The 13,030-nt window shown below is 50.0% G+C and overlaps 1 protein-coding gene across 1 annotated transcript in view; it reads left to right on the top strand.

The window, feature by feature from the left end:
• Positions 1 to 10,647: 10,647 nt before the first annotated feature.
• The window catches only part of SLC35F4 (solute carrier family 35 member F4), a 181,663-nt gene continuing 179,280 nt past the window's right edge, over positions 10,648 to 13,030 (top strand). The window contains exon 1 of the mRNA XM_074996256.1: positions 10,648 to 10,774. Within this exon, the coding sequence (XP_074852357.1) occupies positions 10,672 to 10,774 (103 nt within the window). The 5' untranslated portion in view covers positions 10,648 to 10,671. The remainder of the gene's footprint in view (positions 10,775 to 13,030) is intronic.

Below are 13,030 nucleotides of genomic sequence, written 5' to 3'. Positions count from 1 at the left end.
GTAAATGTCCACATAGTCCTGCAGAAACCCCTGCTGTTGTTATGGGGGAGCCACCCCCCTTTAATTTTTCATCTTCATTCGTGCTTTTTTTATGCCTCAGTGACTGCAGAGTGGAGAACTTCTCAGCAGTGCACAGGACATGGCCTAAGACGCCAAGCAAAGGAGTGGGTGAGAAAGACAAAGGGGTGGTGAGGCTCTTCGCCGGACCAATGGGTCAGACAGGCCCCCTAAAGGAAGGGAGACTGTCCATAACATAGGGAGAGGGGATGTGGGCCAGGAGCCTTCTGTAGGGGATTGGTCTTGAATTGCTGCCTCCTTGCTCTATGAAGGTCAGCAGGGCGGATGGGTTGGGGAGTCTTCCTGGTGACGTCAGAGGGTATTGGAAGGTCTTGTATGAGCAGAAGGGGAGGGATTTATATTGATACACGAACAAATGCTGGACACTGCAGTGTAGCTAACCCTATTATTAGACTTTAATTGACTCCCATTGCTGCTGTCCCTGGTGCTGAATGCGAGTTGGAGACCCTCATCTCTACTGTTATAAAAGGAGAGCTGTCTGCCCGTCCGTCGGTCTGTCCCACTGCTTAATGGCATGAGGCAGGAGCTCAGCCCCACCCCTTCTCCCCCCTCATGCAGCACGGAGGGCGCAGGAGAGAGGGAGGGAGGGTGGGGCTGTGGCTGGAGACCCCTCTGCAATGGCCCCTGTGGCAGTGCAGGGCTAGAGCTGGACACCTGTCCCAGAGCCTCCACAATGGCACAGGGCTAGGGCTGGCGCTCCTCACCCCAGTGGCCCAGGCCTGGATCCAGAGACCCCCTGGTACCTCCTCTGTGGTGTTAGGCTGGGGCCTGGGCTGGGACCAGAGCCCCCTGCAGCCCCCATGGTGTGGGCCTCGAAATGGAGACCCCCATCCTGGAGCCTTGAAGAACCTGCCACAGGTTGGCTTCTCTCCCACTTCCTGATGGGCTGGGGGTGGGTGTGTGGGCTCTGGCCAGGAGGGAGGGTACCAGGAGCAAGCTGGGGGGGGAGCGGGTTATGGGGTCTGTGTGGGGGAGGGTGCAGGAATGTGTTGGGGATATGGGTGGGGGTAAGGTGCAACAGTAGGTGGGGGGTTCAGGAGCAGGCTGGAGGTGAGAGGTCTGGGTGAGGGGGAGGGTGCAGGAATAGGCTGAGGGCAGGGAACTGGCCAGGAGCAGGGTGGGCGAGGGAGGGTCTGGGCAGGAGGGGATGTAGGAGCAGAATTGGGTGGCCTGGGCAGGACGAGGGGGTGGAGGTGATGCTTATGTCCCTGCAGCATTTTCGCTGCCCCTCCCGCAGCTGGTGGTGGTCCCTTGCCCAGGGCCGGCAGCAGCTCTCTGCCCCTGGCTACCAGGGCTTCCTGCCCAAGGCCATCAGCCGCTTCTGTGCAAATCAATGATTTGGCTGTAGCTGACACAAAAAGGCAGGCCCTGCTAGCAGTTATAAAAATATCAGATGGACTGTGGCTTGGGTACCTGAAAAACCCACCACTCTTATAGATGTCCAAATGCAAAGGTTCCTGGTTGGTTAACTGGGGAAGAAGGTCCTGCACATGCTTGCAATAGCGGTAAGGCTCCTACTATGGAGAATCAGAGGAGTCTCGGTAGGGCAGGCAGAATGAATCAGGTGGAGATCCGTATAGAGAGGATACGGTAGAACACCTCTGGCCACTTTGGCCTGGTTACTCTCAAGTGGCATCAGGCTCTGCTTTTAGGGTTGAAGAAAGGGAGGAGAACTGGAGATGGGGGGGCTCTAACCAGATCCTGAAGAGAAGAAAAGGAGTCTCTGTGCATACAATTTTATTTATGAAACATTAGGGCTGGAAGAGACCTCAGGAGCTCATCTAGTCCAACCCCCTGTGCAAAGCAGACCCAATCCCAACTAAATCATTCCAGCCAGGGCTTCGTCAAGCCGGGACTTAAAAACCTCTACAGCTGATGATTCCGCCACCGCTCCAGGTAACCCCTTCCAGTGCTCACACCACCCTCCTGGTGAAGTAGTTTTTCTCAAATACCAATCTAGACCTCTCCCTCTGGAACCTGAGACCATTGCTTCTTGCTCTTTCATCTGCCACCACTGAGAATAGATAAGACTGGCTCCATCCTCTTTGGAGCCCCCTTTCAGGTAATTGAAGGCTGCCATCAAATCCCCCCTCATTCTTCTTCTGCAGACCAAATAAGTTCAGTTCCCTTAGCCTCTCATGAAGTCATGTGCTTTAGCCCCATAACAATTTTTTTGAACCTCTGCCAGCCTCTCACATGCTTTCTGTATGGTGGGGGGGGCCCCCAGAAGTGGATGCTGTACTCTGGATATGGCCTCACCAATGCCAAATTGAGGGGAATAATTACGCCTCTCAATCTGTGGGCATTGATCCTATTCAGGCAGTCCAATATGCTATTAACCTTGCTGGCAAGAAGGGCACACTGTTCACATATATCTAGCTTCTTGTAATCCCCAGGTCTTTTTCCTGCAGAAATGCCGCTTAGCCAGCCAGCTCCCAACCCATATTAGTACTTGGGAGTCTTCTGTTCCAAGTGCAGGACTCTGCACTTATCCCTGTTGAATCTCATCAGATATTTTTTGGCCCAATCCTCCCATTTGTCAAGGTTACTCTGCACTCCACCCTTGCCCTCCAGTATACCTTCCCCTCTCCATAGCTTAGTGTCATCCACAAACTTGCTGAGGGTGCAATCCAGACCCTCATCCAGGTCATTAATACAGCTGTTGACCACAACCTTCCCCACAGTGAAGGACCCAAATGCCTCAGAGTCTTCCTTACATTGGAGATTATTCATGGATTGCGATCCTAGTTAGACTTGAAGTGCAGTTATAAACAGAAAAGTGGCCCTGTAGAAATAGCACTGCAGGGGACCTATAGTCATTCAAAGGCTACCTCATTACTTTCTCAAGTCAAAAATCACTTTTTTTGGTTGCAAATTGCCAGAAGTACAAATTCAACCTGGAATCTGAAAGTCAGACTGGGCCTTTTCTGCTATGTATGTTCCTCCCTCTCCAACAATGATCATCAGGCAGTGCAAAGAGGTTTGCCTCTACTGAAGGGCTCTATTCTGTGAGGTGCTGATCACTACTTGAGAGATGCTGAGAAGTTCTCCGTTCCCAGTGAAGTCCAGAAACTTGTAGGATCAAGCCTTAAATTTGGACTTGCAAAGCTACTTCCTCAGCTGGTACAAATGCGATGGCATAACTCCATTGATTTTCAGGGTAGGAAGAGCTCTTGGGCGTGACCAGCATGGCTCAGAATTGGTCCCTTTGTTAGCAATTCCGTACAGCATGCAGAAGAAAATAATCTGCCCCTCTTCAGCTGAATTGGCTGTAAGAGGGAAAATTGTCTTGGCTGGTGAAGATGAACAAGCATGACCTACAAAGCCCCAGAGGAGCCAATATTTACAGTAACATGGAGCACTTTTCACAGAGACACTTCCCTGCTCCGAACCCCTCACTGAATTAAATGTCCATAAACCGGTAGTAGTAGCGCTAAGTAAATGTTCTCAGGAAATGACTGAGGGTTTGAACTTTGAGAGCTGCATGCCGTGGCTATCTGGCAATAAAAGTGAGAAGTGCCCTGAACCGACTTCCCTTTTTTGGCTTTAGTTAGAAGAGGGCCAGAGGCCTGGGAGTGTGTGTCTTCCTCTGCCTCGGGGAGCACTGCCCCCACTATAGAAGACTGTCATGGGGCTAGTCACCATTGCTGTGCCTCTGGATGGCTGCTCCTGGCACCAGGGCTCTTCAGCAGGGCAGCTCCTTCTGGCTGGCATGTCCTCCTTCCCACTCTGGTCTTGGGACTCGTGTTGCTCCTGGATCATGGCATCCCCTTCAGGATGCTGCCCTTTGACAGTGCCCCCTGCAGTCTCTCACCTGCTTCCAGGGGACTCAGCCATCCTGTCTCAGGGCACCCACCACTGCTGCTCTGGTATGCTGGTGCCTCTAGAAGGGGGAAAGGCAAAAAAATGCTCCTTTTCTTATGGGCATTGGTGAAGCTGGGCCTCAGCTGCCCTACAACTAAGGTGTCTGTGAAAAAAGGCATGAAATCTGATTCCATAATCTTCACACATGTGAAAGGCCCCTCGGTTTCAGAGGTAGAAACAGTATCTGGCAAGAAAAACTGACCTGCCTTTAATGATATAGGATCCCTTGCCTCTAATTTAAAGCACTGGGTATTTCGTCTCTTTCTGTTACTTTCTTATGTGTTCTACTCCACTACCTACCTACACAAGCTCCCCTTGCTGCCTCCTGTGGTGGGCCGGGTGTAATACATTGGCCTTGAAAGATGTATTGGACGCATGTTATCTGGAGGATTAAATTTACTGATCAGAATGGGTTAGAAATAACAGGGCATAGGCCCACCAGTGAGTTTTAGGTGCAATTCTCCATCAGGATGCCTGGTCTTTCTCCCAGGGTGATCTTCTGGAATCCTGCTCTCCATCCTTTTATCAGCCTGTTGTATCCATCTTTCTCCCTGCTACAACACTGAGGGAACTCTGCTTCTTCTTTCTCTTCCATAGCCTCCTGGTTACAGTCAGTGAGGAGGGTCCCCAGTACTCTGTATTTTTATACCAGACCCATCACTATTGCACCTGATCATTTCCGTCCTTCCCACCTCTTAGTGGCAGCAAACAGGGGAAGGGCAGGTCTCTTCTACTTTATTCTTCTATCATCTGTTTTTATTTTTTTAAATTTTCACATCTTTGAACAATTCCATTGCCTGTTTCAGCTCCTGCCTGTAACATGCTGCTGCAGCAGCTTGAGATGAACGTGTTTCTTTATGATTACAGCGCTGTTTATGGGATTCTGAAAGAGAGCTTAGAAATTGGTCAGAATTTTGTTGATTTCCACCAGCGCTACTTGGCAAAGCTATGAGCAGCCACAGAGTCACTGCAGCTGCCTTGTCTGAAGACTCAAGAAGACAGTTGTGTGGTGTTGACATCATGCTCGCATTTAGACAGTTATCTTGATTTAAATGAAAGCCTAAATTCCATGGAAACTGATGACATAAATCCCACCATTCATTGACAAAAACTTTTCTATTTGTGAGGGTGGGTGGAGGTCAATGGGACAACTAATATTTCAGTTTCAGCTACTAAGTGTTTTATTGAACTGAGGCCTTAGTTTTCACTCAGAGTAGCATAAGCGTAAACCTTTCTAGACTCACTTTAGCATTTTAATGCTAGTCATTTCCCTTGAGATTGTTAACTTGAAAAGTTGGAAGAAATCAGTCTCCAAATGCATCAAATTTGTGTACATCCCTGTTTATTAGTAATAATTGTCTCTGGATACTGTTCACCTTCTTGAACCTCACACTGCAGTTCTCTGCGTATCATTTTTCAAAAAGCTTTTCCATATAAAAAGTAACATGCTTAATGTTTTTAAAAAAGTTGTCAGCAAAGCAAGAATTCAGAAATAATACCAAGTTAAAATTCATGCTAAGCTTTCAAAGACACAGAAATACTCCTGGTGGCTATTGCATACAGTCAGATGCTGTCTGGATGGGAAAACTAGCCAGGAGCAATTTCAAGAATTACTTTGCTTTACATTATTATTTAGTAGCGTTTGGAAATGCACAATATGTCCTTGAAAGACAAAGGGTAAAAGGAAAAAGAAATGAAATATTAAACCAAAACTGCCGTGTTTAGAAACAATTTGAACTTTACAGTTGTTACCGGTCCTATTAGTTTAACCTTCAGATGAACCAGATCAATTCTGTTCTCCCTAAAGTAGCACTTTTGAGTCTTGAAAGTTGACTTTGAAGCTCGGATCAATGCTGATACTGTTTCATAACATCAGCTCCCACTGGAACAGGGATGTGGATGCCTTGTCATTTATTCAGTGATTCCAAACAACACACACAGCAAGTGACTTATGCTTTCTGAGTTACAGAAGATTTTTGTGGTATAGAATGCCTTCGGGTTTGATCCTGAGAGCACTCGCAACTCCTATTGATTGACTCAGCATCTCTCAAGGTTAATTAGTAGGTGAACACAGGCTAGTTGGGTGATATTAGACCTTCATAGGCAGTGAAAAGCTGGGACATTAGTTTTATTTTCCCATTCCTGATGGAACATAACCTTACTGATGTGTGGCTGTTTGGCTCAATAGGCGGTGAGCAGCCCCAGGGCATGGAGGAGCAGAACATAACAGTAATATATGCAGGGTAGCATTAAAAGGTGCAGGGTTAAGTAAGGTTATTGCATTTTTTAAACATTTTTTGAGTTTGGTGAAAAAGCTTGAGTAACTGGCACATTTGATTAACCAGCAACCCCCATTCCCTGTGCATGCTGGGTAACAAAGCTTGTGTGCTAGTACAGGTCTCTTGCAGAACAAGGGAAGTCAAGTGACCAAGATCAAAAGAGTATTTTGTCTCTGAAATGCATTTATTGTAACCTCCTGTTCACACACAAAAAAGTCCCAGTCTTCAAAGCTCTGCAGTAACATTAACTATCTAATGAATACCTAAAAACTTCTGTACATTAAATGAGAATGGCAGCTACTTTTATGACACCTGTTGATCTGGGCTTATAAAATGCCTGTATTGTGTCCTCCTTTTATATGGCCATGCAGAAGGGGGTGGGGGTAGGGGGAGGGAATTAAGGCCCTGAAAGCTCACCTCCCTGGCTGGGCTGAAAGCAGAGTACTGTAAATGAGAAGTGATTTCACTTCCCTCCCCACAGGCCAGCAACTGCAAGACTGTGAAGTGGGGACTAGTGTAAGCAGGGTGCAGGAAAGAGAGAGAAAAATGATTTGAGGGCAGGAGTAAACACTGGACAAGGAGCCTTGGAGAGCTCAGTCTGCTTAGTTTCTCAAAAATAAGAATGCGCAGTGACTTGATTAGCACTTCGTGGAGAGAAACTGGGGGAGCAGGGCAGGGTGGGGTGGGTTGGTCTAACTGGCTCTTTAATCCAGCAGAGAAAACCAGAATAAGAACCCGGGGCAGAAGTTGAAAGCAGGCAAATTCAAATCAGCCACAAGACACACATTCTTGTCAGTGGGGGGGGGGTAACTGTTGCACCCTGCTGCCAAGGGAAGCGGCCAATTCTCTATCTCCTGATGTCGACAGATCACAAGTGGGTGTCCTCCTGGGAGATACTTGTGGGCCAAACACAAATTAATGGGCTCAACACTAGGGTTACCCTATTTGACCTTTCAAAAAAGAGTACAGCTCTGGGAGGGAGTGTATCTGTGTCAGTATCTACCCACTCATGTTGTCGTAATGGACTAGGCACACTATAACATATTAATACAACTTGAATTGGTAGATACCGATACAGATGCTTTCCTCAGGGTTATTGAAAATGCACGTTCAGCTGAGGAAGTGGGTTTTACCCACAAAAGCTCATGACCTAATATATTTGTTAGTCCCTAAGGTGCCACAGGACTGCTTATTATTGATTGAGGTGCAGCAGGCTGAGAGCGAACCCAGTGCTACGGTTTGGGACACTGGCCCTGACAGAGATCCCATGAGAAGACTCCAGTTTTGCACTGCGTGTTTGTTAGCGGAGGCGAGGGGGCGGGGGCACCAGAGGAAGGCAGTAGATTTGTTCTCACTCCCGCAGACCAGGGTGTGATACCACAGCTCGTCTTTGCACATGTCTTTGCTACGGCAGCTTGTGCACTCTTAAACGAGGGTGTGACTTGCCCTCTCTGTGCGCAGATGAATCTCAGCGCAGCCAGTGAGCTGAAAACTCCAACTTCCAGAGGGGACAGGGTCGGGGGGTGGAAGGAATCTAACACACTAGGGGTCGTTGTACACTAATTAACATCAGCATAGCTTTCTTTTTTGGGCGTGAAAAATAGCCAAAGCTGAAACTCAGCTGGGCAGACCTCACCCCTGGTGCTGACAGTGCAAGGATGATGGAAGAATTCTTCCGTTGACCTAGCTACTGCATTTGGGGAAGTGGATTAACTACAGTCAGTGGGGCTGATAGCTTCCAGGAGCCCCTGGCAAGGAGTCGGGTGGGCCCAGCTCCACGCCCTCAGAAGGGGTAAGACCTCAGGCAGAAGGGGTGGGGCCAGGGGAAGCCAACCTTCAACCCCCTGCACAGCATGAAGGGCTGCTTTGGTGGTGATTTAAAGGGCCAGGCCACTGCTACTGATACATTAGCAGCAGCAGTGGCTGGGAGCCCCAGGCCCCTTTGAATCGCCAGCTCCCAGAGCACTTGCCCCCCGCCCCACTCAGGAGACCTGACTAGAGCAAAGGGAGAACCTCTCCCATTGCTGCAGTGTCTACACGGAAGCTCTGCCACTGCAGCATGTAAGTATCGACATTTGCTGAGGCTGGGTAAATTCAGGAGTCCGTGCCTGCACCTGTCTTCTTGGCACTTGACCACACATCCTGGACCAGGCTCAACAGAGTTGCTGCAGCTAAGCACTGGCTTGGCCTGGTTCCTTCTGCCTGCTGTGACTTGGAGGCAGTGACCTAATGATCTAACCATCTCCTCTGGACATAAGCTGTATTAACCATTGCGGCCCTCTGAAAAGGGCTGGAACACAAGACTCCCTGGTCCCTGGGAGCACAGGCGCCATGGTCTCTCCAAGGCTCTGTAGTCACTAGACAGGGTATACCCATACACCTATGCTGATATACCAGTGCAGCTATACCATTCCACTGGAGACACAGCTCACAATACAGCTCATATCACTTGCCCACATGGAATAAGCAGTACCAGCGGGAAAACGTTTTTGCCACTCTAGCTGCGTTTACACCAGGGCTTTTGCTGGCATAGCTCTGTCGGTTGCGGGGTGATTTTCTTCAACCTCCTTACTGATACAGCGAGGCAGGCAAAGTGTAGACACCTGGGCACAGTGTCACCTGGGGTTGCTCCGGCAATGATGCAGACCACATACCAACCCTTGCTCAAAGCTGTGCCCAAGGGCATCGTCTAGACTAAAGAGAAGGAAAGGAGCAAATGAAAGAAGATGGTAAACTGTTCAGGTTAATATAGCCCTAATTTTTTTACACACTCTCCCTGTTGTATTTATGGCATGCAAATAGAGAAGTTAGACCAAAAACTCTTATTGTGAGGTTACAATATAAGACTACCTGACTAATAATCCAGAACCCTAATGCACAAGAACCAAAACCAGAGAGAGACACCGCAGGCTGCTCCCTAAAGCAGCAAAGCACAAATTACCTCACCTTGCTATAGGCTGGCTCTCTCCAGATGGACTGTTGCTAGAACCAGGCTTCTCAACTCTTCATGAAGACCCCAAAGAATTTAAAGTGTACGTCAGCTTACAATTTGAGCTGCTCGCAATACACCACACTCTGCTCAGCTAGGTTAGCAGGTTTAAGGTCAGCTAGTTCCTATAACTCCTGCCCCATTCATGCATAACATTGACTTCTTTGCCTAAGAGTGAATGAGGCTACAGGATTTGATCTCCGATACCAACAGGACGCATGGAGAATGGTTTAGAAAAGGCAAACTTCTCTAAGGGGTGGGAGCTGACCCTAACAAAAGGAGGTGCTTGGGGATGCAGATGTGATTGCATCAAGGGCCTCAATGGAGACGAGAACCAAAACAAACCCTGAGCTGGCCAAGGCAGAGGAGCCCAAAATACAGGGGAGAAAGAACCACAGGGAGGACCGCTCCCCCCGACACCTGCTCCTCACAGCCGACATTGGGCACAGCTCCAAGAAGCAGGTGGAGGCTCACGTGCAGTGTGGAAGAGAGGCAGATTCTATACCTAGGCTGGCAATAGATCCAGCAACTCTCCTGTCTCTGCCTTCGCACTCATGACTTCTCCTGGGGCCCTGCGCTCCTCATAGCAGCAGTGGTCAGGCACACAGTTGGGGTCAGTCAGGGTGAGGCAGCAAAGAGTGGAGCTCCCAGCACCTTAACTTCAAGGGTCAGGAGGAGGTAAGGACAGGCAAACCCTTACACTGTCCATGCAGGGCTGGGCCCTGCCCCTTCCCTGCCCAGCGTGAGGGGCACACAGGGAAGGAGCTGCTGCTTGAGAGCACTCGGGGGTGGAAGGTTTCAGAAAGCTCCTCACCTCCAGCTGCCCTGTTGCCCCAGCACCCTGACCTCCAGAGTGTTTCAGGCAGTGACCTCTGCTCCTCACTGCATTCCTGCCTCCACCTCCCTGTTACCCCAAACTCTGCCCCCACCTCCCTGTTACGCTTACTTCTGCCCCTACCTCCCTGTTACCCCAAACTCTGCCCCCACCTCCCTGTTACGCTTACTTCTGCCCCCACCTCCCTGTTACCCCAAACTCTGCCCCCACCTCCCTGTTACGCTTACTTCTGCCCCCACCGTGTTCCTGCCCCCACCTCCCTGTTACCCCAAACTCTGCCCCCACCGTGTTCCTGCCCCACCTCCCTGTTACCCCAACCTGCGACCCCACCGTGTTCCTGCCTCCACCTCCCTCTTACCCCAACCCGCGACCCCTCCACGCGCTCCGGCCCCGGTCGCGGGACCAGGCGTGGCCCGGGCAGGGCAAGCGGGGGCGGCCGGCTGGCTCCCGGGCCAGGCGCGCACGGGCGGGGCCGCAGGACGCTCGGCAGCGGCGGGGGAGGCTGGCCCGGCGGCTGCCGCGCTGCGGGGGGAGCCCGTCCTGCGCCAGGCGGCGGAGCGGAGCAGAGCAGAGCAGCGGCTGCACCACGAGCTGCGGCAGCCGCCGCCGCCTCCGTATCTGCCCCCATGGATGGCAAGGCGGCGCCCAACGGGGTGGCCAGCATCGAGGACCGGATCCTCCGCATCACGGGCTACTACGGCTACTACCCCGGCTACTCCAGCCAGAAAAGTAAGACCCGGGCGGGGGCGGGATCGGGATCGGCTCCCCCCCCCGGCCGGGGCAAGTTGCAGAGGACCCCAGGGGCCGAGTCTGGCCGGCCCTGCAAAGGGGGCGGGGCTGGGAAGGCCGCCCCCCCTTTGGGGTCGGGGGCGCCGGGCTTTGGGGCTCCCCCGCGTGGGTGTAACTGGAGCCGCCTGGCGGCGGCGGCGGCCACAACTCCTGCTGCTCTCCGCGCCCTGGGGCTGCTCGCCCCCTATTGAGCCAAGCAGGCTGCTCGCCCTCCTCCCGCGAGAGATGGCCTGTGAGGCTGTTTGCCCCTAGAAGATCCGCCCCCCCCAACTCACTTCAAAGTCAAATGGGGGCTTAATCCCCCCTGCTGCCCCCTCACTCCAAAAATCAGGCACCTGTGCAGTCAGCGCTGGCCCTTCTGGGAAGTTAGATCAGGGCGTTGGGGAATTGTGATGCCCAGAGCTGCTGCAGCGCCATCCCTCACGTTCAGAGGCCAGGGAGGAGTAGTAAGGGGTCTGGCGGTGTGACATGTCCAGCTGGGTCTGGACACCCTCAGGTTCAGCCTGCTGCTAGGGAGGAGACCAGTTATTTCTTCAGAATTGGAGTTTCTCTCTTCTCCCAAGGCTTCGCTGATGGGCAAGTGAACCTAGAATCCTTTGGGCTTGCTTTGCGTATCCAAGGACTGAGAGATGGGGGGAATTTGCCCCAGCAAATGTATGTCTCATTCCCCCACCGCAGCCAGTCACAGTAGAACAGATGAAAGGGTAAGGTGTGCTGATTGTACAGCCTGTGTTTAACACTGCCATCATTCCTTGGGCAAAACTCCCGTGGAAGTCTGTGGGAATTTTGCCTGAGTGAGAAAGTCATTATTATACCACAGATCTCGCTAATCTCAGCCCAGTCTGTGCAGCTCTGAAAGAACAGTTTTAACGTTTCACTATGTTTAGGGAAGGCTTAAACATATATCACTCCACTCTAATAGCTCTTTTGGCATAAGACGAGATAGAATATCCATTTTCCTTTCAAAAGTAAATGTGCAGGGTTAGATTTTTCCAGAAGAAAGTAATGAATTACTGAGTGATTTTTTTCATGCTACATTAATATAAAACTTCTCTGGTGAAGGCTTTTTTTTCCTTTTCTTTTTAAGATAGAGAAGCAAAACTTAAAGCTAGTGCTCCTTGTAGAAATTATATATTTTTGCTCTTGATGTTTTTAAGTAGGAACAGTGGGATTTTGGCTCCTGTGAATGCTGTAGAAGGTCTCAGTGAAACTATAACTGTATAAACTGCCCTCTAGAACCATTTATTTCTTTAAACGATGGAGGTTAGTGTAATGAAAAGTGATTCACATGTTTGTCTGTGCAGAAGTTACACATTAGGATTTTATTGTTTCATAATTATTTTGTAACAGTTCACATGTCCACACATAATATTTAAAATGCATTGACCGTGGCCAATGTATTTGTGAAGGGAAAAAATAAAGTGGAAAAAAAGAACAATCTATTTTGTGTGGGTATTTAAATTCTGTGTGGGATCAAAGAAGATAACCACTTCTAAAAGGCATAACACGCCAGCCAGTCTTAATGGCATGAATAAACTGAGGATCCCCCAACAAAGTGCCCATACTGGACAAATGCTCAAAGGTTGTACACTTGATATGAGGCTAGCCAGACTGTGAAACAATAAATAATTCCTAGCATGCAGCTAGGAAACCAACAAACTGGTTAAACCCACCACATGGGATTATTTTCAACAGTGTGCTAGGTACATTGAGCAATAGACTAGAGAGGTCATTTGATGCCCTCTAGCAATAAGGAGTGGACATATCCTCCCAGCCAGGACTTTTGGAAGAGTAGCTAAGTCAAAGGCGACTTACAGGAATGAAAGCACATGGAAGTCAGGTGATGATTCAGTCCTCTGACTGGTGAAATCTGATCTGGGTAGGCCTACTCCTGCAGCCAGGCAAAGAACCCCATTGGAGATCAGTGGAGACTGGCTAAAGATGGATAGCGATAGGGGATAAGGACTTGCTTTGGCAGCAAAACAGGGGTTTTCTGTCTGCTGCAATACAGCCTTCTTCTACACACGTGCTATCAAAATGTATGGTTGAGTCAGGCCCCGATGCTGCAATTGGTGCTTCATGGGAAGTCAGTGGGGCTTTGCGTGGGTGCAGGGGGTTTTCTGCATTGCAGGGGCTTAAATGCCCTACAAATTGCACATGTTGCAGATTTTTTTTAAAGCCTGCTTGGAGCTGCCA

Source organism: Carettochelys insculpta, chromosome 6, assembly GCF_033958435.1.
Source record: "Carettochelys insculpta isolate YL-2023 chromosome 6, ASM3395843v1, whole genome shotgun sequence".
In the NCBI taxonomy this organism is placed as follows: Eukaryota; Metazoa; Chordata; order Testudines; family Carettochelyidae; genus Carettochelys; species Carettochelys insculpta.
The sequence above is the reverse complement of the archived record's forward strand: the minus strand, read 5'-3'. Positions and strand labels throughout refer to the sequence as shown.